The 26,285-nt window shown below is 44.8% G+C and overlaps 2 protein-coding genes across 2 annotated transcripts in view; one reads left to right on the forward strand and one right to left on the reverse strand.

Annotated features, from left to right (window-relative positions):
• The window catches only part of MCPH1 (microcephalin 1), a 233,188-nt gene that overhangs the window by 54,747 nt on the left and 152,156 nt on the right, over positions 1 to 26,285 (reverse strand).
• Positions 16,862 to 26,285, forward strand: part of ANGPT2 (angiopoietin 2) — a 53,106-nt gene continuing 43,682 nt past the window's right edge. The window contains 1 exon segment of the mRNA NM_001048126.1: positions 16,862 to 17,172. Coding sequence (NP_001041591.1) covers positions 16,888 to 17,172 — 285 coding nt within the window. The 5' untranslated portion in view covers positions 16,862 to 16,887.

Raw genomic sequence — 26,285 nt, forward strand, 5'->3', positions numbered from 1 at the left:
AGAGACGGGAGGCGCCACACGCTTTCTTAGAATCGCAGGGTTTGTGACGGGGACACAGTAGACAAGTGCAGGGCTGCAGAGAGCCACATTGCTGGAAGGGCCCAAAGGTCAAGGATGGCAGACAGCGGTGTCCTGGATGAGAGAGGGCAGGGCTGCGGGCAGCACACAACACAGGGACAGAGGTGAGGCATGAGTGCTCTAGCCCCCGCGCTGAGTGCCGAGTGCTGAGAATCTGTATTAAAAAACAAACAAATAAACAAACAAATCCAATGATGAAAGAAGGCCATGCTCGGAGCACTGGAGAAGTGCACGTCCTGCTCGGGGACTCTGAGTAATCCAATTGTGAGCATCTGAGGCTAAGGAAGTAACTACTCGGACGGGTTGCTTATTTGCTCTGGAGTCAGACGTGGGTTTGGATTCTGGCTCTGCAAGGTCAGTTCACGTCACTGAATTTCAGGTTCTTCAACAGTGAAATGGGGTTTCACTGAAGACTCAGTAGGTGGCTGGGAAGAGCTAATGCAGGTGAGGTAGCTGGTTCACCCCCACTGTAACCCTGAGCATCTACGGAAGCCCCTGAAGGCACGTGGAGGACGGTTCCAAGTGCTTCCCATACACAGTGAGCAACGGCTGCCACACCAACGTCGGAGGGGACGGTGGAGACACGCGAACGTGCAGCTCCTGGCTCCCACTCAGCCCCGCGTCACACTGCACCTCCGCACCCAGCCGACCGCTGAGCCCGGGTCGGAGGCTTCCCAACGTGGGCATGAATCACAGCACAAGCCGATGCTGCCCCATGCAGGAAAATTCCAACATAATTTAAGATTTATCCAAAACTATCAAAAATCAGATAGTAAACACCGATTCACACATAATTCGGGGTGTTTTCTTCACATAACTAACTTTCTTGTAAGAATGTCTAGTGAGAACCATCAGAAGATACTGTTCCGTTTTCACATGAGATACTAATGTTTAAATTACATGCCAATGGTCGAAACCAAACCAAGGCGAGGACAGGGAACGATTGCTTTCAACCCTAACTTGTGCTCCTCTTGGTTATATTCACATGTAAAGTTCAACTGCTTTTCTTGGTTCCACTGTTACAAATAGGACAAGGGCATCGAGTTTCAGAATAACAAAGAGAGACTAGCAGCAAATCCAAGTCCATCCCCCATTAAAAAAGAAATATATGGCTGAACCGTGAACAATGAGAGTTAGGAGCACCGACTGACTGCTGTGCCTTCCAAAATCTGCATATAACTTTTGATTCTCCAAAAACTTAACTAATAGGCTACTGTGGACCAGAAGCCTTGGTGATAGCGTTAACAGCTCATGAGCATAAATGCTGTATGTTGTACGTATTATATACTGTCTTCTTACAATAGAGTAGGCCAGAAAAAAAGAAAATGTTATTAAGGAAATCATAAGGAAGAGAAAATACATTCACAGTATGGTACTTGTCGAAAAAAATCCACAGATAAGAGGACCTGCAGAGTTCACACCATTGTTCTTCAAAAGTCAGCCGCACTTAATGGTTGTGGGTTCATAACACTCAACGTACAGGAGTGTTGCAGGTGCCTAGTATGTATCTGTAGGAATAAGAACTAGAAGCCTGTGTTTGTGTGATATGCTAAGTACCACGGTGGCCCCTGGGAAGTCACGAGCCGTCCCACCACTTTGCTTCGTCATCTGAGAATGAAATGAAGGTTCTTTCTCTCTCCAACTCTGAGATCTTTTTAGTTTATTTTTTCTTGATTATTTTTTTAAAAGATTTTATTTATTCATGAGAGACACACACACAGAGAGAGAGAGAGTGAGAGAGAGAGAGAGGCAGAGACACAAGCAGAGGGAGAAGCAGGCTCCCCACAAGGAGCCCGATGTGGGACTCGATCCTGGATCCCAGGATCATGCCCTGAGCCGAAGGCAGAGGTTCAACTGCTAAGTCACTCAGGCATCCCGATCCTTTTAGCTTAATATAAGAAAGGGCCACAAGCTGGATCCAGAAAGTGTTATCGCTTGACTTAACACCTGTTAATGGTTGAATTGGGGTCAATTTATGAAGAGAAGTATTGGCCAATGTCACAGGATTTCAGCAGGATAGGGGAGATTTCTGTCGTTGGCTGGCACCCAAGGCCCTGTTGTTTGCTGAAACAATCCTTACCTTATCGATCTTGGTGGGATGCAGAGCCGCGTTCCCACCACGGGGTCTGCCAATGCCCGATTCTCACTGTCCCAGCTCACTTGGCTGCTAGAGCACAGGGAATCTAGGGACTAAAATCCAATGCAATGCTCTTTGGCAGGTTTGGTCAAGGTTGGTGGTGCTGGCTGCAAAACTAGCTCCTGCTGGTTTGGGGTTGGGGGGAAGTAACACCTCACCAGCCCAACTGTGTGTGGGAATTATGAATGTGGCTTTAGCTATGCAGCATCATTATTATTTTTTGAGCCACCCAGTATCTTCAATCAATTCCATTTCTACATAAACCAGAATGCATCAGTTTTCCTCACTTGGATAATTAAGGATCCTGGCTGTGGTCGCTGGTGACACCTGCGTGCTTTGCAGACATAAAGAGTTATTGGCTGCCCTTTGCATACTTGCCTTATTTTTCTAAAACCATCTCATTATCTTATTTTCTCAGGATAACCTGCAGACCACTTAACATATACAATCAAGCATTAAATTACAGGGTCAATTTAAAGCCTGCAGTAACAACAAAAGTATGAGCAAAATGTCCAAAACTCTACCTATTAATTATACACATAGCACTTCTCATAAAGAAGCCCAAGAAAAACGCTTCACTTTCTGATGGACAGGGCTGAATCAGAGGGTGGCAGGTCAGTTCTGACATTGTGAGGACCGATGGTTTTCAACACCTGAAGATCCAGTGGGGGATGACTGCTATCATTTATTTCTCCAGGAGATGGATCTAAAATCATTCAATAAAGCAATCTTTCTTTGATAATGAGTCACATGGAGAATGGGAGCAAGGAAGGGCACTAACCTACGCACCGGATGCTGTGTTCAGGGCTTTGCCAACAACACCGAATTCTCCAGAAAACCCTGTCAGGAATGTTGTCAAGTAACAGATGGAGAGAGAAGAGGCTGCAGGTAATTAAGGCTGATATGGAAGAGGCAGATCAGGCGGGTTTGAAGGAAATGGAAGAGGTTCTCCTACCCTTGGAGGTAGTCCCATTTGGGGTAGTTCCCAGTGTTCTTTCTGAGACACCCTTGGGGCCAGTAGAGCCTTGGAATTCCATCTTGGTTTGAAACATCCAGACCTGATGACCTAGGCCCCATCTTTGCTCTTTGAGTGCTGGCCCACCACTGGGATCTCGGGCCAGCATAAAACCCATGGACTCTGCCCTGTGAAGAGGCTCCAGGAATAATCAAGTCTGTGGGGTAGAGAAATCAAACTGTATTCCCAACATTTAACCAATGTCATATAGGAGCTAGAGCTAGCACTGCTGGGACCAGCATCTGACTCTGAGTCATACAAGGCATCACTCATCTTTCGTGTTGATCGGCCCGGCTTCTTTTGAGAAGCGGTGCATCTGCTCCAGCCCTGAAGGGGCCTGTTTGTCATCAAGAAGCTTTCAGATGAGTCTGCTCACCCTGAACTCTCCTGTGTGGATGACACAGTTGTCGAAATGGTCAGACCCCATCCCTGAGTTACAGATGTCCAAAGCTACACCTTGCACGCAGAACTGTGACTGCTGGCCAGTTTACATTTGATTCTATTCTATGTTCTCTAATCTACTGGCATTTTGGTAGTAATGAAATAGTCTAGTCTGAAAAAAGAGGAAAAAAACCCAATTACATACTGAGGTTTAGATTAATGGTCAACAAGTATTTTTCTCTTTTAATCATTAAAACATTTTAAATAAAAAAAAACATTTTAGGGATCCCTGGGTGGCGCAGCGGTTTGACGCCTGCCTTTGGCCCAGGGCGCGATCCTGGAGACCCGGGATCGAATCCCACGTCGGGCTCCCGGTGCATGGAGCCTGCTTCTCCCTCTGCCTATGTCTCTGCCTCTCTCTCTCTCTCTCTCTCTCTCTCTCTGTGACTATCATAAATAAATAAACATTTAAAAAAAAAAAAAAAAAAAAAAAAAAAAAAAAAAAAAAAAAAAACATTTTAAATGTATCCTTAAAAAAAAAAAAGAAGAAGAAGAAGAAAAGAAAAGAAAAAAGAAAAGAAAACCAAGCAGGCCTAGAAAAGTTGGATATTAGCTCTCATGTTCTGAAAACAGGCATATTTTTAAGCCCTAAATAAGCACATTATGGAAAGGGGTTTCCCAAAGTTTTAGGCTTCAAGCCTTATTGTTTTCTCACTTTTCTTTTGCCAACTAAAATGTTGTTTAGAATTGATATTGGATAGCGAACAGCTGCAAGTTCTGGCTGAGTGTTTTCCTAGAAATACCAGTTCCAGAAAGAATGTCCACCCATTTCCCTCTCCCATGAGCCTTCACAGTGGATCAAACTTATTCTTCTCAAAGATTATGGTCCAAATGTTTACCGGGGCAGCCGAGCGTCTGGGAAACAATGCCAGGGTGGTATTTTTAGCTGTTGGTCAAAGGAGAGACCACTTCTGATCTACACAGTGGGTGAGTGAGGCAGGCAAAGCCCCCATTTCCAATTCAGAAATAGAGGAGCTATTTTGCTGTCTCACGGGAGGGCACACACACAAAGGAGAACCTGTTCTCCACGACACCCAATCTAGGGCTGGTCTGACTTTTTTTTTGGAGCTACTTTAGAGGCAGGTGGAAGATAGACTCTGGATTCATTGGACTCTGGATCACTTAGGTTCTGTGGAGGAGATTAACGAGAATGCTCACCAGCTCATGCTAGACTACAGGGTTACTGATAATTCCTTAATTTGTGTTTCTTCTACATCTAGTACGTGTCTTTCATTCGTTGAACTGAATAAGAGGAAGCGACTGAAAACCCACAGGGCTATAATATTATAGTAGGGTCTTCAGTCACTTGCTAGACCTAACACGACCCTGCAGTTTGGGAGGCGCACTGCACTTCATTCTGCCCTTACGGAAGGGAGCTGCATTCTCATGGGAGATGATCAAATGCAAGCCCTTGGCTTACAGCGGTTGTCCAAGAGAAGTTCCAAACGTGTTTGGAATAGGAAGGGCAGAGTAAGTGTTGCTAATGAGCACACAACTAAACAGTCACGGTGTTTGGTGGAGGCTGCAAGGCAGTGACATAATTTTATTCCCTTGCTAACGTTAATTTTGGGAGAAGCCGTATTAGTTTTCGGGGCAGCTGTAACTAAGTGCCGCACGCTGAGTGGCTCCAACAACCAAAACGTGTTCTGTCCCAGCTCTGGAGGCTGGAAGTCTAAGATGAAAGTGTCCCCAGACTGGTTCCTTCTGAGGCCGTGAGTGACAATGTGCTCCAGGCACCCCCTGGCCCCCAGCTTCTGGCGGTTTCTGGTGATCTCTGGTGGTTCTCGGCTCACAGAAGCATCAGCCTTATCTCAGCCTTCACCTTCACATGGTGTCCTCCTGGTGTGTGTAGGTGGCTGTGTCCACATCACCCCTTTTTTTATGAGGATGCCAGTCATATTAGATTAGGGCTCACCCTCTACAGTGTGGAATCACTCATATAATTCAACAAACATAAAGTGTGACAAATTATATTTCCAATGATCCCATTTCCAAAGAAGTCCTGATTCTGAGGTCCTGGGAGTTAGGACTTCAGTGTATGAATATTTAGATATTCACAATTCAACCATAGCAAAGAGCCCTCAAAGAAATGATAAATTTATCAACAGTTATCTTGTGAGTAATTTTATCTTTTGGATTCTACTTCAATCATTTGCAGCATCTCAGAGACACTACAAAGACATGGTTTACAGACCAGCCTGGGTCTTCTTTATTTACTCTCTATCTCCTCTGGAGCAAAAATCTAGAGAATAGGACAATTCTGTGAACCAGAATCCACAGAACCTGCACAGTGGAGCTGTGCTCAAGGGTCAAGGCTGACGACAACACTCCACTATTTAACTTTATCTAGAAAAACCGAGATTGCTAAGATTTATACAATTTACGTAGCTGTTGTTTTTCATTATTTTCCTATGTTATTTAATACTGTTACTTAACAAAACATGAAAATAGGTCTCTGCTGCTCCCAGCTCAAATCAAGTCTCTCGAGCTTCAGACCTGCAGAGTTAACAGGAGAACTTTGCCTGGATGTTTCATAACCCATTGCGACTGAACATGCACGAAGGTGCATTCATCATCTCCCCCATCACCTCCCCACCACCTGCCTCCCGCCCTGGGCTCCCGTGTCTCACTGTGCAGCCAGCTTGGCTCTTGACTCTTCCCTCTCACTCCTCTATCTAGTCTTGTCTTTACCCAGTTGGTCATTCATTGGGTTTTTTTGAATCTGTAGCAACGTGTCCTTCATTGTTTTGGGGGGAAATTCTGCAAAACTGCCGGCCGTGTTGTCTCTCTCCTCGGCTCCTCCTGAAATTCCGCTCTCCAGATCCCTCACGTCCTTTCCCAGTGTGCGCCTCCTTGTCTCTCTGTAATCTCAGATGGATTCCTCTGACTTATCTTTCAACTCAGGAGTCTCTTTTCACATCTTTAGATGCATCTAATCTTTTTGATCTTTAAACTATGACTTTCAAAGATTACGTATTTTTTTTTTTTAATTTCATTAGGCCTCCTTTTTAAGCCTACTAGATTTTTTTCTTCTTTAGTGTTATGGCCTTGTGTTTTCACAATCTTAGATCCTTAAGCATGATAAGTGTTAGGGGTTGAACTGTGCCCTCCTGCCCCAAGATATAAATCTTAACCTTCAGTACCTTTGGAAACGGGATTGTTGCAGATGGAACTAGTTAAGCCGAGGTCATAATGGAGTAGGGTGGGCTCCTAAATCAGCGTGACTGGTGCTGTCATAGGAAGAGAGGCACACAAAGACATGAGGACACCCACAGAAGAGTGGCTTGTGATGAGGAAGGAGGCAGAGGGTGGGGCCATGTGGTTGTAAACTAACGAATGCCAAGGACCATCAGCAAACCACCAGAAGCTATGCAGAGGCAAGGAAGGTTCCCACACAGGCTGCAGAGGGAGTGTGCCAACACCTGCTTTCCACACTTCTAGCTGCCAGTGCTGGGAGACAATGCATTTCTGCTGTTTTAGGCTCCCCAGTTTGTGGCACTTTGTTTATGGCGGCCTAAAGAAACTAAAGTTCTTGCCAGTCTGTTTGGGCCATTTCTTTTTTCTGCTGACTTTTGCATGTGAGTCTATGTCTTAACATGTTCATTCATTCTTATGAGTTACTCATTTTTATCTGTAAGAATCTTTTGAGATTTATGATGCATTCTTTTGGAAAAGATTCACATTTGACACAAAACTGGGGGCCTGAGGGTGGTGGGGTGGGGTTGGTAGCACTAGCCTGGGGACCGCTTTAGAAAAATTCAGCATGATTTGAGTTTCTTTTCTTCCAACCACCCAATTTGGTCTATGAAACTAGAAGGGTGCTCTTGCACTTGTGATCCTCAGGGATGGGTGCCACCCTGGTGCCAGCTAATGTCAGGCACCACGGACAGGTGGACTTCTGCTCCAGGCACAGCAGGTAGAGCTCTATGGGGCTCCACCTTCATGGGGCGGGGGCGGGGGTGTCTCTCAAACTCACCACTGGTGGGGCCTCTGTCTCCTCTCCTCACCCTCCTGGGCCCTGAAAAGCCACTTAAATTTGGGCCTGCTATTTTTTATTATCTTGCCATTTCATCAATGACTTTTAAGTGGTTTCTAGATTATTTTATCCAGGATTTTTAATTGTTTTAAGTGGAAGAGTCAACCCCAAAGTCACATCAATGCCACTCCCGGAATCCCCATAGCCCACTGATGTAGAAGTTCTACTGATTGTCCCTCTTAAGTCTCCTGGAGCTCCCTGGTGATGCTCCAGTTCAGGCTCCATGACCTCTGAGCTGCACGCCTGTGTGGTTTCTTCTCACTCTCTCCCGGCCTCTCCTCCACACAGCACTGCAGGGGGGAAATCAGAGTAGTCGGTTCCCTCTGGAAAACACTCCCTTGGCTTCAGGTTGCCTCAGGGCAAAGTCCAAACCTGGGGTGCTGGTTGTGGATGGCTTCTCCAGATTCATGCCTTCCCTGCACTCTGCAGAATTACGTAATTCCACTTGGGTTCTGTGGTCTCCTACTTAGTACACATGCTCCTTCGCAGCCTGAAATGTCATTCCCCTCACTTGTGGAGGGACGAGAAGTTTCTTTCCAAACAAGCGAAACATCTGCATCTAGACAGTCATTGGTAGTACTCCTGGCTGTTGACTCCGACCACATCAGCTGTACTCAGGAGCTTCCTGAGCGGTGCTCCTGCTCCGCACGACCCAGAACCACGGCGCGGGGGTCACAGCACTGTCCCTGGGTGCCAGAGCGTGGATCTACCCCACTAGACTGTAGAAAACCCGCTGCAAGGATCGGGTCTCTAAACTTGCCCCTTCCACAGACAGACAGCACAAAACTCTAGGCTTTTTGACTGTTGCAATAGCCCTCCCTGAACTCACTTGGGTAGTAACCCGATCACCAGAAGATACTAAAGTAGCTTCTGTAGCTTCTGGATCTGCGTGGGATAAACAAATGCTTAAAAATATTTTTTGCAGGCTGTGCATGCACACAACACACAGACACACCTGTAACGTAGGTGTTTAACTTCTGCATATGGTGTGGTGTTCCCTTGCACCCAAACCACAGTGGAAGCATTCCGCGTTGTATATTAACTGCTACTGATTTATGTCCTAAATTGTATGTCATTTCTATTAACCACGAGGATAAGACACGGATGGTCTTGCCTGTCATCTGTTACGAGGCCAGCAGAGGGGGCGGGTGAGTATTACAAGTGGAGGTGATCATTGCACTGCCACATAGGTACCATCTCTAGCAGGTTTTCTGTCTTAATTTTTATTACAGTCAAGCAAGGCTTTTTGATCTATTAATTAAAAAAAAATCACTGAAATATTCATCACAATTTGGGGGGGAAGTAAGCATTTTTTTTCTTTTTTCTGCAAATACTCTGCTAGAAGAATGTTAGGATTTTTTAGAAACAAACAGATGCCAGGAACTAGGCACCTTAATGCCACTATCCATGTATTCTCTTTACAGGCTTTGTGCAGTTTACTTTCTTTTTTTTTTCTTTTGTATCCATCTTTGCTTGAATTTAGAGACTTTCCTTGAAATAAAACACTTTGGGAAGTTCAGTTTAATATTAATAGAGCACCAAAGAAATTGAGGTAGGGTTTAAGAGAAAAAGGGGAGCATATACATATCATATTATTAGGAAAGACTTAAATCATCAGTTGACAACCATACTTGAGTTGACCAAGGAATGAGGATGGCATAGGGTATTTTTATGCACTTGAATGCAAACATTGCTTCATTTTATGTATAACTATTTGTTATATTTCTAATGTAATTCTTGAGAAGCTATATATAATTCTTAAAAAATGAGTTTTTATACATGTAACTCCATAATCAAGCCTAATTTCCCACAGGAAGATTCTTTTTTATATCAAGTCAGGCAGGCAGACATGAATACCAAAAAGGGGTCATGTGCTTTTATTTTTTTACTTCTTTGACATAAGCAAATTTATTTATGTTAACCTATAAGCAAGAGAGGTAATATATCTTCATGTAAATAGCACATATGACATTTTTATCTCTTATTTTAAAAGGTTTCTCATAATCAAGACAAAAATTTTATAAATTTAGATTAAACAAGGATTAATCGAGATGGCATTCAGGCCACTTCAAAGGAAAATTCACTCTGAGAGAAATTTATATAGTTCTTTAGTGGAACGGTTATGACAGACCGGGCACATTTTCCACGAGCAAAGAATCTGAATTCTCTAAAACCTTGTTTAAACAAATTTAGGAGCATTTAATGTAAAATTATAAGCCCACCTCAAAATCTCTCCTGAACCATTGTGTTAGTCAAAGGAAAGATTCTATTGACTTTATACTGGTCATGGGTAAAACAGTAATCATCGACATCAGCCTACTGAAAGAAAATGTAGCAATTTTTTTTTTCCCTATGGGAAGAAAACAGGACACAGAATTACTGGCAGAAATATTATCAGGCTAACGCACTCATCTACTGTTTTAGAATTTCACCAACTGCCTTTTTAAAGTTTTGACTTGTATCTTGACCTTTTGGGCTTTTTTTTTTTTTCTTTTTTGATGGGAAGATAAAATACTCCATGAAAATATCAAAGAATGAAAATATTTTAAAATCAAACATCATTTGAGATAACTTTATATAACAGGAGAATTACATAAACTAAAATATCCCTAAAAATTCAGGGAATGTATGATGAAATCTTTAAAAAAATAGTGACTTGGATAATTTCCAATTTTCTAACAAATAAAAAGCTTTTTCTTTTCTATCTTTAAAGCCACATAGGATAGACAATGTGGCTTTAAAAACCAAGCATTCTTTAGCAGGCGCTAGGCTGGTTCACGGCAGTAACAAACTACGAAAGATTCAGAATGTTATAAGTTCCTTTAAAAAACAATCTTGTGCTCTCTTTCAGATGTCATTTCATAGCAAATGCTCTGATCAGCTACAATGAATGAGTATTGGTACCTTTTTTAATTGAACTAAGCTGAGTAAGAATGACAGCCACCTGAGACGTCACGTGAAAGAGATTGTTCTCCTATGACGAACTCTGGTTTTCCCATCAGTATGACCCTGTCCACCAAGGGCCCCTACGGCCCTCTGTCAAACAGAGGTGAGGCAAGAAGACAGATCATTGTCACAGGGCTGATGCTATCTGGGCCTCTGCCCTTTGGTCCTGGCCCTTACTCTGTCTGCGAATGAAAACAGGTCTGGTAATACAAGGGAAGTGGCTGTTTCCCAGGAAAGGAAATTGCCTGAAAACACATCTGGCAAAGGGCTTTTTCTCTTTCGCTGGCAGGCAGATCCTTATTTTAACAAAATACACATTTCCTCACCTTCCACAAAGGTGATCTCTATGCAGCCAATGCCCCGTTCTAAGCCGCAGACGTTTGGTTTGTTCTCTAAATATGACGGGCCGGCTACTTTATGTCACGTGTTATCTATATTTAATTGGACAGGAAATTGTGCTAAACTAGGCACCATACCTCATCTCAGAACTGTGTGCGTTCTACAAGGTAATTCATCCTCTTGTAGCTATGAATGCCTTTTGTTCCATCCGATGGAAATTAAGGAGGCAAAGAAAGGAGGAAAAAAAAAATTGGTAAAGCCGGGAAACGGAGAATGTAGCCAGAACGTATACATTAAGCTTAACTGATGCAGTTAGGTCATCGGTGGGATTTCCAGAGATTCCATCCTAAGCTAGTTGACACAATTTGATTTTAAGTCTGCACTGAGGCGGGTGGTTCTTAGAGGCCTTTCCTGGCTTATGGAGGGCAGAGGTCCGGGATACCGGAGCGGGCGCTCGCTGGGCTCCACGTGTCCCCCAGGTGCTCCAGCTCGAGAAGCCCCTGGCAGCGGGACGCAGCCTGTCCCTGGGGATGTGTGTTTGTGCCACACAGAGGCCAGAGCCAGCACGAAGTGGCCCTCCAAAGACGTTAAAGCTTTGCCATGTGAAAATCAGGGTAATAGAATATCGCCCCTTAAACTGGTCAGCATTGACGGAGCAGACAGGCAGAGAGAGGCCTGAGACCCAGAGACCCGGTGGGCGGAGGGGAGGCTTGCCACCTCACTTCACCGAGCCTTGACTCCAGGTCTTTCACGGGGGCAAGACTTATCTTCCAAGATTTCCCAATGTTATGGGGATGTGTGTGTGTGTTCAGTTAGGCTTTTTTTTTTTTTTTTTTTCTTTTCCTTCTGTCTTTATGGTAACTTTCAGGGGACTTTTTTAAATTTTCCCCAATCTCATCACTGGGGATCATTTTCCACCTGCCAACTTCAAGACTTGATAGTAGGTCAATGTGACCAGCAGCTCGAGAGGGAGGCATCACCAAAGTTTTTGCAGATGGCTCTGGACTCCACCCGAAGTTCAGGTTCCATTCAGCATATGTCGAAATCGAGTAGAAAAGGACATCTTCTGTGAGACTTACAAAGAAATCACTAGAGGGGGAGCCTGCTTTGGGGAAGCTGAAATAGTGACTTCCTCCTTTCCTTCCTATCCCTCCTTCCGCCCTTCACTTCCTTCCAGTTGTGGCTTCCTTTGTAGCTCAGTCCTTACTATATCCAATTTGGGAATAAAAGTAGTAAAAATAACTTTCTCCAATGACAGTTTTCTGTCCAGTGAACTTTCTTTTTTTTTTTTTTTTAAGATTTTATTTATTCATAGAGACACAGAGAGAGAGAGAGAGAGAGAGAGAGAGATTGAGAGAGGCAGAGACACAGGCAGAGGGAGAAGGGAGCCTGACTCAGGACCCTGGGATCACGCCCCAGGCCGAAGGCAGGCGCTAAACCGCTGAGCCACCCAGGTTGCCCTCCAGTGAACTTTCTAATGCTCTTCCCTGTGCATTGAATGTTAAATTGTACATAAACATGTTGACCGATTTTATGTAGCCAATTTTTTAAACGCCAGGGCGAGGAGGGAGGGGACGGACAAAGGTCTCCAGAGCCCCTCCGGCTCCAGCTCGCCAGGCAGGCGTCTGAGTGTCTTGACTGTGCCTGTCTGGCTACAAATGGCCAAACACTGAAACAGAGTGTCCCCAGCTTCACTATTGGGGTGTTTCAGTTCTGCGAGTCTCTCCTATAGCACCATAGCACTTTCCAGAAATTAAGGCCATGCTGGCCAAGGGTGCCTGGCCCAGTCTCCATGTCCCCTGGGGCGGCAGACAGGGCTGGGAGGAGAGGAGCCTGCTCTGGGTGACGGCGGGCTCCGGAGGACCTGTGCAGGCAGGATGCAGGAGCCTCGGGCTCAGAGGTTCAGGACCTGTGGGAGACCACGTGCCTCTGGGGCTCTGAGCACCACCGTGTGTTCTCCCGTCGGGGATGGGCGTCTCGGCGCAGACATCCGACACGTACACCTACTGGGATTTTAACCGTTCCGAAAGCTACGTGCCCCCCTCTCCCTGGGCTCGCCGGTCCCGCTTCCGTCCCTTGATCTGTCCAACAATTTAACGGTCCAGTTACAGACGGGATGTTAAGCCGGCTCCCCGGACCACAGCGGAGGTCACTCGGGCGTACTCACAGTTCCTATTTGGCAATCACGGCTCGGGGGCTGCCCCACTCTGCACCGTCCTAAAGCTGGCATCCGCTGTGGTGGCTCCAGGGTTCCTGAGACCCTCGAACAGAGCCCAACGTTTGAGAGCCTCCGAGATTGCCCTGGGTGACCTGGGGCCCCTGGAAGGTTGGGGTAGGTCAGACTCCATGATGCAGACAGAAGTGGATCTCCACGTACACGGACCTGCGTTTCAGGAGGGGACAGGGAGGCCACCGGCACTGGGAGAGCCTCTGGCATTTCACACACGTTAGAGTCTCTGTCCCACGGGCCAGTCTGAAGCGCCGTCTCTGTTCTTCGTAAGGCTGACCTCCTTCTCCCAGGAGCAGGTAAACCTGGGCATTTTGGTGCCATCACACAGGATTTACCTCGTGATAGCAAAGTGCAAGGAGGACTTGAGGCAGCCCTACAGAAAATAAATGGGAGCCTCCAAAATTTCAGCTGATGACATACAGTATGGGGGAGAAAACAAACACTATTAGGAAAATAAATAGTACCATGCACAGCTGTCCGGCAAATATGTCAGGAGGAAAAAAATGGTTGGGCAGGAAGGCAGCTTTTGGGAAGGCTGTAATAACATTTCTCCCTTGGTCGTTTCATGTGCCTTTGCAATCCTATCTGCAGGGCACTGAGGAAAACTCTGGATTCTCTTTGAAAATGAACAGTTGAGGGTTCTGAGAAGCCCGGCCAAGTCTGGTTCCTAGTTGGGGCGGGGGGGGGTGCTCAGCCCGCCGTCCCCGGGCTGGGGCAGGAGTGGTCCCTCGGCCGACCTGGGGCAGGGGGGGCTGCGTGGCTGCGGGTCCCACCCGGATCTGCGTCCCGCTTCCAGGGCCTCCTGCTGGCGGCGCCCCGAGTTACGGCGGGGCCGCTGCAGGTGCTCGGGGACACACGGGTCCAGTCCCGGGCCGCTGGGCGCCCAGTCCCCGAGCACGCCGTCCTCGCCCGCCCCGGAGCCAGCTTCGAGAGGCACGTTCTTTCTGGCCAGACGTCGCTGCCCCGGTAGGAAGCCCTCGGCCCGGCCACAGCCTCCCTCCCGCGGCGCCCCGACCCGCAGCGCGGCGAGCTCCTGACCCGAGGCCCGTGCCCGCCCTGCCTGTGCCCAGGCCCCTCTCCCGCGCCCTCCTAGCAATGGGCCGCTCCGGTCGGGAGCTCCGGCGCATCACGCCCGTGCCCAGGACCCGCGGAGGCCGGGCGCAGGGGTCTCCGCAGCGGCTTCTTCCCACCCCCCCGGGGCAGGCAGGTGCTCTCCAAACGGAGGATGCGCTTAGCACGTCGCCTACCCTACGTGTCCGCCGGCCGTTCCCGGGATGACCACACGCCTGCAACGGCTGAGGGTGGAAGAGGGCTTCCCTCTGAGCAGAAAGTGCACTGATGCAGAAAGGAACGCTCAGGGACGTGACTGCTCTGCACTCTGCACCCAGGACCAGGACTGGTCCTAGAAGGCATTTCAGAGAGAAGCACCTTATTTTCCACGTAGGCGGAGGCCCTGGCTTCAGGCCTCCACCGGGCTTGTCCTCGAAGCCTGCACGCTGCCCCCCGCCCGGTTAGCCGTCCGAGTGGGTGCATTTTCCCTAATCTCCTCCTTCAGAATCGCGGCCGAAGCCCACCACCTCTCCCGCCCTATGTCTCTCCCTGAGCACAGGCCCTCTGCAAGCCTCGCGGAGTCCATGAGCCCCCTTCTCAGGAAAGGACATGTGCCACGTTATGGGGACGTTAGGGAACAAGATCCAGGGATGAGTCTGACAACGATGCGGTGCTGAGTCCAAGGGATGGCTTGAGGTCTCGTGACAAAACCAGCTACAATTGCTATTGAGGACAAAGCCAGGGGTACTGACCACGGTCGCTCATGGCCGAGCCCCGGTTATAGGACGGGCCGGATTTCAGTTACAGTTTGGTGAAGAACGAAGATGTATTTTTCTCCATCGAAGTTCACGGACCCCTTGAATTCTGTGCATGGACCTCAGGTTAAGAACCTCGGCCCCAGAGGGAACCTGGGAGCCAGTCCATGCGTAGGAGGGATGTTTTGAAAGGTCTAATTAGGTCTCTTGAAAATACACATTCCGGGAAGACAATCTACCACACAAATTCCATAAGCACCCAAGAGTTAAAAACCATAATTCTGGAATGTTCTGAAAGCTGCTCGTGCGTGATAGGGACCGACCGTGACTTTCACGGGGTGGGCGGGGGGTGCGGGGGGTCTGTCGGTCAGTGTGTAGACAGGCTGCCGCTGGGCAGGAAGGACAAATCCTGCACACTGAGACAGACTCAGACCCTGGCAAAGACACTGGGGTGTTCCCCGTGGACACCCTGGCCGGTCAGCACAATGCTAATCCCGAAAGTATTAAGTTTTAGTTATTGAAGGAAGTCGCCCAGGGGACCGACGGAGCCACAGACGTGAAACAGAAAAATCCTGGGAGTTGGTGCGACCCTGGAATTTTACAGATTAAGGATGGTAGAGCTCAATTTAAAATGAGAGGTGATCTGCCCGAGCCCCCACAGAGTGGGGCTGATCTAGCTAATGCCGTAAAGAATAAATGATCAAATAAATGAATAAAAATAAAAATCACAAAATGAAGGGATTTGAGCAAATCCTGACCTAAAGCAGAGGAAGTCTGTGTTCCTCTCTCATCATCCTCTTACTTAAATTCTGATTTCTCTGTGTTTTGTGATTTGATGGACCTTTCATGTGTCCAGTATCTCTTACTTGGAATATTGAGGTGGATATTTTGTTTAACAGATCAACTGTCACGAGTCCCAGGAGCTGATATTCCCGCCACGATTTAAGAAAATGCGACCTTCCATTCAACGGTTTTCAAAAGAAAGAAAAAAAAAAACCCAAATCAAGAAATACCAAGGGAACTGTTTTCCCTCTGAAGAGGCAAAAAAGGGATTTACAAGAGCGAGACTTCTTTTTCCTCTTTGTTTGTAATAACAAAAATAAACCAAAGTCCTGACATATTTGCAGTATTTTTATTCCTAAAGGAAAAAACAGGAACTTTCATTGTACTTTAAAGTTATTACTCCCAGATATTTCACCAGCTAAGCACTGTGCGGCCCGTCTCGGACGCGAGAGACCCGCGTGTCTCTCTAGGAAATGCTCCCTCCGGGTGGTGCCTCTGGCACACTCGGGGGTCCTGTGAATGATCAGCCTCCCCGGGGGGGTCTGCAGCCCGCAGCCCTGGTTGGACAGCACACACCATGCCGGGAATGTTCCTGTTGTGTGGCTAGTGACCCCCCTACAGGAAGATAACAGACAAGCCAGGAGGGCGGAGCAGCTTGCTGCACATGTCCTGGCTGCTCTTATCAACTTATCATATAAGGAAAGGAAAGGATGCTCGTCCCGACACAATTTAGGGAACGAGGAAAACAAAGAGGCACTCACGCCGGTCCGTGAAGGCAAGCGCAGGGCTCAGGAGCCGCGGCCGTCTGACAGCTGGCGGCAGGACAGACCCGCAGGAGGGGAGACGGCCCTAACAACCAAGCTCCTGCTGCAAGAGGAGGCAGGAGTCCCACTGATGGACGTGACAGCATGTCAGCAGAGCCCCGCATCTGAGAGGGCAGCCTAGGACCCGGAGCCCCAGTGCCTTCGCGTCCCTATGTGCCTTCGCCTTTGCTAAGCTGCTGGCTGGTTTTTTTTTTTTGTTTTTTTGTTTTTTGTTTTTTGTTTTTTTTTTTTTTTTTACTGAAAGACAGAAAGAATGTGGCAGATTGTTTTCTTTACTCTGAGCTGTGATCTTGTCCGAGCCGCAGCCTACAACAACTTTCGGAGAAGCATGGACAGCATCGGGAGAAGGCAGTATCAGGTTCAGCACGGGTCCTGCAGCTACACGTTCCTCCTGCCAGAAACAGACAACTGCCGCTCCCCCGGCTCCTACGTGCCCAACGCCGTGCAGAGGGACGCGCCTCTAGATTACGACGACTCGGTGCAGCGGCTCCAAGTGTTAGAGAACATCATGGAGAATAATACGCAGTGGCTAATTAAGGTAGGGAAACAATCATTTATTTCTACTTGGTGAAGAGCTGGAGCTGATCAGCTCAGTTTTCACAAACGCTCCCCTCCTCCTCCAAAAAAAAAAAAGCAATTAGCACAGGAGAGAGATGGTGGCTAATACCTTCGAATGAATTGTCATTTCTTTTATTCTATGCCGGGCTGTAAAGTAGTCCTGGGTGCAGAGTGAAAGGATTATTTGAGAAGAACACCAGGACCTGTAGAGAAAAATCCCTCTGAGTTCGGGATCTTTATTTAATAAAGCAGAGGAAGTGCACTTCTCCCTGCAAAACGTGTAGGCTGTGTTGTTTGTGTAAGTGGTTTAAGCTCAGTAACACCCCTTGCCAGGGATGTTATAAACCGGTGGCAGGCATGGGAGGGAAGCTGTGAGCAGCAGCAGCAGCAGCAGCAGCAGCAGCGCCAGAGCCAGGAAAAACGTGACAATCATGCTAATTACTGATGCATAACGGATGGAGTAAAGTGCTTTACCAATTTCCTGAATTTATTTACTAAAATAGGTTGTGACTCTTGGTAAATGAAAGGAAATTAAATAAAGCAGACTTGATGTTTCTCAGAATCGGAGGGCTTTACCCCCCTGAAGGGTCTGTCTTGTATGTGGGGTGAGTTTTCCAAGCGTCCGGGGGAATGTGCAGGAGCCTGCCCGGGGCTCCCGCGGGCTGCGACGGTCCCCCACGTGGGACGGGCGCCGGGCACTCTCTGCAGCTGCGCTGTGACAAGACGGTCATGTTCTCTGGGCTCTGGTGACACGGTTTCACGGACGTTTCATAGAGACTTTAACCCCCAAAGCTCAGTTTTCCTTTCACAAGGAATCATTTTCTTCATGGAAAGCTCTTTATCCAAAACCCAAAGTCACCCCCACCCCCAATTTTTCCTGATACGGGCTATGCATATTCCGGAGGAGGCTTACACAAACTGTGTGAGTAGATGGATCACTGACGATCTTCGTGACATCACATCATGATGTCCGCACGCGGCACAGAAGGTGCCTCTCTGCACAGGCTAATTCTCTCCACTCAGGACGCTGTCCCAGAAAGAATTCCCAGCCTTTCATTTCACCATAAGCTTTCTGCTAGGATACTTTATCTTAATCTTAGAATAGATCTTGGCTCCGAATCTGTGTTTCTCATTAGCTGTCCTACCTTCAGAGAGGAAACGACCGAGTTAGGACTTGAGTCTGAGCCGGAATGAATGAGCGCCCTCAGCCACCAGAGCGGCCGCTTCAGTGCAGACACAGAAAACACAAACACTTATCAGAAAGGCCTGCTGTGTAGTACACAACTCATTACTAATGATCTTTGAAGGCACTGGCCCCCTCTGGGCAAATTCTCCCCCAGGTTTTCCTCTTTTCCTAAGGAGATTCCTGGGGTGTGTGCTTTAAAAATCTTCAATAATTCATACATGTGCACTTAAAAAAAAAAAAAAAGCTGTTCATTCACAGATGTACTTTAAAAAAAGTACACAGCAACACAGGTGAACATTCTCATCTGCCCGACTGGCAAGTCCTCTTTTAAACACTTGAGGAACCTGAAAGAATGTTTTGCCAAATGCAAGACTGCTAAACTGCATTTGCTTAATGAAACCCACAGTAAGTACACCTGAAAAACTGCATAGTCAAAGCTCATATTTCTTCCTTAGATAAACAACCCTCTTCTCTTGGATCTTTGAGATGCTATTTAAGGAAGGAAAGGGACAAGAGATTCTACATGGAGAAGCCAACATTTTTTCCCCCTTTCCTGGTTCAATTTGTAAATATTTGAACAGCAGCACAACGGCATTTCTAGATTTCTTTCTTTAGCTATCTACCTAAATTATCACCAAGAATGACGTCATGTTTATCTTTCCAAGGCTCAGCACCTGTTCACCTGGCCTATCTGGGTGATGTACACCTGAGAAGGACAGTTTGTGTTCACTCCCTCTGTTCACAGGCTTCTCATTTGGGCATGAAAGCCAAAAAAGCAAACACCAAAGCTGTTTAAAGTGGTTAAATGTAACCTCTTTGCTTGTTTTATGTTTCTGTGTTTTGTCACCTGTGATAATAAACACTGCTTTTCTCATAAGGGAGAAAATAATATATAATGGGATGATAGATAAGCCACAGGATTAAAGGTTCAACATCACAATCTAACACGTATTGTGAGACTATGCCGGAGAGAAAAAGCACAATTCTGTGGTTTTCTTTTTCTTTTGTTTCCCATATTTCCTTTAGGGCTTTTTTTTTTTTTTTTTTTTTTTTTTTTAGTGTTTTTATATTTTCTCTTTCTCCCTGACCAACACTAAAAATTAGGGAGGGGGTGTCTGTGGGAGGTGGCAGGGTGGGAAAACTGTAAGGAGCTTGGACTAAGAAAGCTGTTTTGCACATCATCAAAAGATGCCACTCTGCCCCTTTAATCTGCCAGGCAAAGGAAGTGTCAGACTCCTGAATGAGTGCAGAGTAATATGAATGGAACAATACAGGGAGGGCTCGCTTTCTGCTCTGTGGTTAAAACAAGGGCAAGATAAACGCATGAGAGTTTACTAAATACACCACGATGACCTAAAAAAAACCATTATATGTCACATTCCCTCTGCCCTGGTGATTTTAAACTCACTTTATAAAAACTGACAAATAACTTAGCAAAGTGGATTTTATCTTGCCTGGAGACTAATGTATTTTTCTTTTCCTATAAGAGGAAATAGGGAAAGGAAATAAACAATTATTTCACACTGGTGAATACCTCAAATTTATAAACAACTGCAAAGTCTATTGTGCTTTAAAACAGAATGTTTTGAAAAATAAAGCTAATGCCTCTTAAATTGATGTAAACATTTCCTCTTTTTTTTTAATAAAAGTACAGAGTAGGCACTATAAACCTGAGTCTAGATGCTTTTCTTTCTCTAAAACTAATAAAAACATATCCTTTTAATAAGGTATGAGGAACTACTATTCTGCAGTGTACGTATAAGGGGACAATGCACTTCTGCTAAAAACAAAATTGCTGTCGATGGGAAAAACTGATGGTGAGAGGCTCAGGTGCACTCAGACCACCAGTCCCACCCCCATCCCTGCTGGGGGTCTGGGGGGTGGGGAATGGGGGAGTGTGTGTTTTATCACCCGTGGTTGCAAAACACTCCTTAGCTGTATATTCAAACCAAAAAAACCAGAGCTTAGCTCACTAAAGAAAAGAAAACCCCAAATCCTACAATATCTGTATCCAAAGGTTGACTGCAGTGCCAGAGCAGAACTCTATCTGTTGTATCTTGAATCATGAAACATGACTGTGTCCAGTATTAGCAGCAAATTTTGTGCATTCAGATAAGCTGAATAAAGCTCCTGTTTCAGATGGCAGGGAAATGGTTACTGTCGTTATTTAATTATATATAAACATCCTATAGTAAGGGATGAAGAGGTGATTAAAGTTTCACTATGGTAGAGGAAGTATAACACATTTAAGTTTGGAAAATGCAGGTATAATGTCTACTATATATTATGTAAGATATTTAGTACATTGTGTGCTTACTGTGTATTGTTATATAAAATATACTAAATATTTAGCATATGTAGTATATGTTGTTTATATAAGATTTGCTTTCCATGGTCAAGTAGTCTCTGCTTATTAAATGGGGCTTTTGGCATGCTGAACTACGTAGGCACCACACTATGGGGAGATGATTATTTGCCTGCAGAGTTTAGAACTAGGAAATGGATCTGTACGTAACTTCTATAGTGTCTTACTTCTTGTTTAGACACTAGGTGACCCATAAAGTCTCCACACTAAAGTTTGAAAATTGGGTTGTTTTAATCAATGTAGTTGTTTACAGTTTACAAACAGGTCGTGATCCAAAAGTTGGGACCCAGGCATCCCAACACTGAATCACTTTAAAGCACTCCCCTCACCTTATCCCGTTTTGTCCCAAGACTATCTCTAGAGCACAGGCATGGTAGATATAATCCTATCTATTTGTAATCACTTATAAACATGGGTCAAGATAATATCAATGTGCTTTGCAGTTTGGAAGTCTTGTAGGGATTACCTAGATAGGAAAACAAACACGGAAAGGCACGTACACCGCCCCACCCCCCCACCCCTTGACAAAAAACAGAATTTTCCATGGGTCTGGAAAAAGTACAGAAAAACTGTTGGGAGAAGTGTGAATGAACATGAATGTAGTGCTATTTCTTAGCCCACTAACGTAAAGGAGTGAAATCCACTCTACCCCCTCCCAGTCCTTTTGGGCAGGAACCATTAAAGTTCATTTATTTGTTCAACAAATATTTATTGAAAGCCTCCGTGTGTCCTGGCAGCATTCTAGTGCTCGGAATAAATCAGTGAGGTGAAGTCAATGATGAAGGGTTTGGCCCTGGTGGGGACTTGCTGTGTTACACCATGGCCTTCCTGGGAGAACGCGTGTCAGGAGGCAGTAAGGACTACACAGAGTAGGTGAGTGACGAGAGAAAGACCTGGTGAAGGAGATCGGGGGCATTGGAGAGTGGAGGTGGCGGAGGGCTATATTAACAGTTTGGTCACTCCACTGAAACCTCTTTCATAAAAGGAAAATCAATACAAACTCCTTCTGAATGGTCATTTTTCCTTGTCACCAAGGTCACCCATGGTTATTATAGAAACTAGAACATGCAAAGAATGCACAAAGCACACACACTATGTATAATTCCATCATTCTGAAATAACCATCCTTAATATTTAATGCCTATAGATGCCTACACACACACACACACACACACACACACACACACAGGATTATTTTTAAATGTGCTATAAATATTGTAATATACACACTTATACCTACCTGATAACTTATAATTTTTTAAATTAAAAATTAAAAAAGAAAGTAGGTCTGGGAGGTTAAGTAACTTAGTTGACATCCGAAGTCAGCAATGCTGGTAATTCCCAGCACCTATGCATCCTGTGTGAGATAGCACAGGGCGGGCATCCCAGGGCAGGCCTCCGCACTGGAATCCCAGAGCACTTCAGCAGCCCTGGCACATGATGGCTACTGAGCAGACGGCCTTGTTACCAAATGTTTACCGGTAAGATGTGCCATTGTTTCTATGAGAATGGTGCCAAAGCTGCTAAGAAACAAAAACACAGTTGGGAATATCTTGTGTTTTGAGTAATTACCCCAAATTCCACTTTGTAGTTCAGAAGAGTAAAGGCAAATTCTTTGGTAACCAAGAGAAGGTGTATGCAGATTCCTATACACTGTACAGATAGTAACAACCCTTTTCTGGATGTTGCCCTCAGGTAACATCCTGAATTTCACAGTAACACTTGTAAGTTCAGACAAAGAAAATTCAGTCCCAGCAAAATAATGTAGGACCTGCTCCGTCCTCTATTTGAGTTTAAAACCATCCAGCATTCTACAGATGGGTATAAGCAAAAATACCTTGACGTCAGCATGGTAGTAATGGTTAAAATGAGACTGATCAATGATCTGATGTAATCAAAACCAGTAAAAAAAAAGTTTTTTTTCACAGATAGTGTTTTAGAATAAGAATTTTCAACATTTATTGGGATTAAAATGACTGTTTCACATATGGTCTGACAATAAAGGGATGAACTCTCCTCCACCACCTGAATTCTGAGTCAGGTATGCTAGCTGTCTGTAAATTAATAATTTAATTAGATATTTCCCCATGAAATCACCTTTCTTTCTTATCCTAATCTTGGCACGTACCAGCTGATGAAAGATGTGAAAACCTATTAAAATCCCCTGAGGAGTGGGTCTAATCCTTTTAACCATCATGGCTCCTTCAACCAGCTACAACCATTATCTTTGCCATTCAACTAGAACCTAATTAAAACCTCTGTGGGACCAGCCCCAGGGGGTGCCTGGGATGGTAATTACTTTGCTCCAAAATCAGCCTCAGTCTGCCCTTTGAGCAACTGCTCAGAGTCTATGAATTGCTTTTGAAATCTTTACATTAATCTGACAATTCAACAAAGTATCTGCATCCAATATTTAATATTTTTAAAAAACCAACAATCAAGCAAACTAAGTATATACATTAAGAATATAAGCTGATATTTATTACTACGTCATGTTACTTTTTCTGTGTGTGTGAACAATAGTGATTTTTAAAGAGAGGTCAAGATACATAGGTCTTAGAAAATACATTATTTTATCATGCTGACACAGTTTCTTTGAGAAAGTATCATTTTTATATGTGAATATTCATTCATAAGTTGTTGTTTTTTAGGTAGAGGATATTGGTTAAGTCTTAAAAGGAGGCAAGCATTCAACCTCTCCATTTCTCAATTTTGTCACATTCTGTCTAGACCATATTGACACATGTGCTCATCTGACCAGTCTTCTCCATGTGAGGGGAGCTGTTCCACCAGGGTGACTTAATCTGATCAGCCTGGGGACAGGACCTGCCATCCACATCTCCCTGTCTTAAGTACTGTCCTCTAGGATGGACAGGGGCACATTCAGGATGACTGCTCCAGCTAATGCCAGGAATGAAGGGTAGACCTGAATTGTGGACGAGCTTCTGTATCCCGCTAATTAACACTTGGTACTGGGCTCAAGACACTCCACCCTGGAGATTCCTACTTTGGCAGCCAAATGCACATCTTGGTAGTTAGACAGGTTCAAAGCAAAAAGGAGAAAAAAAAAAATGGGTCATGAAGTTTTCTGATTTCATGAATCCACAACAAGGAGGCCATACTCTTCAGTGTAACCTTCTGAATTATGTGGGACTCTGTAAAGGACAGTTCGTCTGATGGTCTTTCTGTTTCAAGATGGGCAAGAGGGACAAGGGAACCACTACTCCTCCTTGCCTGAGGAGCCTTTTGAGGGACAAGGAAGAGATGGGGGGAAAAAAAAAAAAACTGAGGTCATTCCAAAGGGTTTCATCTCTGGACCAAGCCAGCCCCAGAAATTCAGCCAACGTGGAACAAAGGGAATGCTATATTCTGTTCATGTTCTCCTGAATTTGGAATAAAGGTATTTTATACCAAAAGAAGAGCTATCTTGGACACAGCTATTCAGATTCAAAGAGATCTGAGATCTAAAATAAATCATGTTTACATGTGAAGTCAATACTCTTACCGGTAGACAAGCATACCTTTGAGGTTACTTTCCAGTGCAATCAATCTGAAGCTATAGAATACCAGTTTTTTGTGGTTTTTTTTGTTCTTTCATTTGCTCCTCTTTATATGTAGCAAATGACTTTAAAGACTTATTTTTTATTTTTTTAGAGCAGTTTTAGGTCACAGCAAAGTTGAGCTGAAGGTACAGAGATTTCTCATATACCTCCTGCCCCCACATCCCTGCATCGCTCCCTCAATTGTCAGCGACCCCCACACCAAATGGTGCATTTGTTACAACTGAGGCACTTACATTAACACACCATTAGTGCCCGGAGTCCACAGTTTACATCAGGGTTTACTCATGGTGTTGTACACCTACCGGTTTGGACAAATGTATCCACCTTTGTAGTGTCATGCGGAGTACTTCCACTGCCCTAAAAACCATCTGTGCTCCACCCATTCATCCCTCCCTTCCTCCAAACCTCTGGCAACCACTGATCTTTTTACTGTGTTCATACTTTTGCCTTTTCCAGAACGTCATATAGTTGGAATCATGCAACATGTAGCCTTTTCACTTAGGAAGGAACTTTTTTTTTTTTTTTTAGCACGATTCACTAAATTTGCTTAGTGACCCTTCCTTTGCCTTATTCAACTAAGTTAACTGGCTAAAACCCCCACTGTGTACTTCAGAAACATAAGGCTGCAGCAGGGACTTAAAGGGATTATGTGTTTCAAATAAGGGGATGAATGTGCAAAAGTGAGTTGGAAATTCTTAGATGCTACACTACTGCAGGGTTTATAATTACAATTAATTTTAATAACAATACCAGAAACACTTAACGAGATCTGTACCATATCTCACATTGAAGATCATAATTCCACTTGTTCTTATCAGGGCGAATGATCTGACCTTATACCTTTGAGTTGTACACCTCAAAGCGCACCTTTGCTCTGTAAGATAATGAATTTCCTTTCAACACGGAAAAGGACCATCGCGAGTGCATACGGAAATTATCTTTATATCACATGGCTGAGCATCTCTCTAGAAACACGGTGCTCTGAGATTGCCCACGGCATCTCCTCCCACACCTCCTGTCTATGTTGCTCCGTCATGCTCACAGATAAAGCTGTGGGGCCCATTAAACAGTCAAACTTTACTGTTAATGTATTTTTTTAATCATTTCAGCTTCCAATTAAGTTATAAGCAATGCTGCCCTCCTGTCCGTCTGTTTTTATAGAAGGCAGGAACTTAATACGGAAAGACAGTCCTCAAACTGCCTTCTGAGTGGCCATTCTGGAGTTAACTCGTCAACCCACATGTCCGGGTAAAAAAAAAAGAAAAAAAAAAAAAAAGATTCAAAATTCCTAAGAGGTATCATTTCCTCTGGGCTCCTGTAAGCGTTTTCTCTGCCATTAGATTTGTGGAATCAACAGATACTATCAATTCTTGGTTGTCTGCTTGATAATTATAAACATTAGTCTGAAGATAATTGGAATATTCCTTTGAGTTTTATTAACTACTATCTAGTCTCTGGAATCTTGGAAAATTATTACATACAGATGTAGCTTAAAACTTCCCTAAGCAAACTGGTCTTCTTAATGAGAAATTCTGGTGCAAAAATGCTGCTAGACCGAAGATATTTTGCTGAATAACATGAAATAATCAAATTCTGACCACAAGCTAATTATGTATGCTTAACCTTTGGTGCATGTATATGAAATTCCTTATTATTTTTAGTTACTAAGAAACAGATTGTTAAATTCACTAAGAAAATTTTAAAACTTATCCAGATTTAAACTTAACTGAAGTGTTACTAACAGGAATTCCTAACCATAATTGGTTTTAACCTAACTCTAACAGTAAAATGCTCTTAAAAACACCAATGGCTGGGATAATTAGGTGACATGTTAAAGAATCAAGATTAATCAGAACATCATTCCCTCAAATAAACATTGGTCATTTTGTGATGTGTGATTAATTGTCCATATTTTCAAATATGGTCCCCTTCTGGGTTACAACAGTAAATCCATATGTGCTTTCTCCTCTAATTGGACA

Source organism: Canis lupus, chromosome 16 (assembly GCF_011100685.1).
Source record: "Canis lupus familiaris isolate Mischka breed German Shepherd chromosome 16, alternate assembly UU_Cfam_GSD_1.0, whole genome shotgun sequence".
Taxonomy (NCBI): domain Eukaryota; kingdom Metazoa; phylum Chordata; class Mammalia; order Carnivora; family Canidae; genus Canis; species Canis lupus.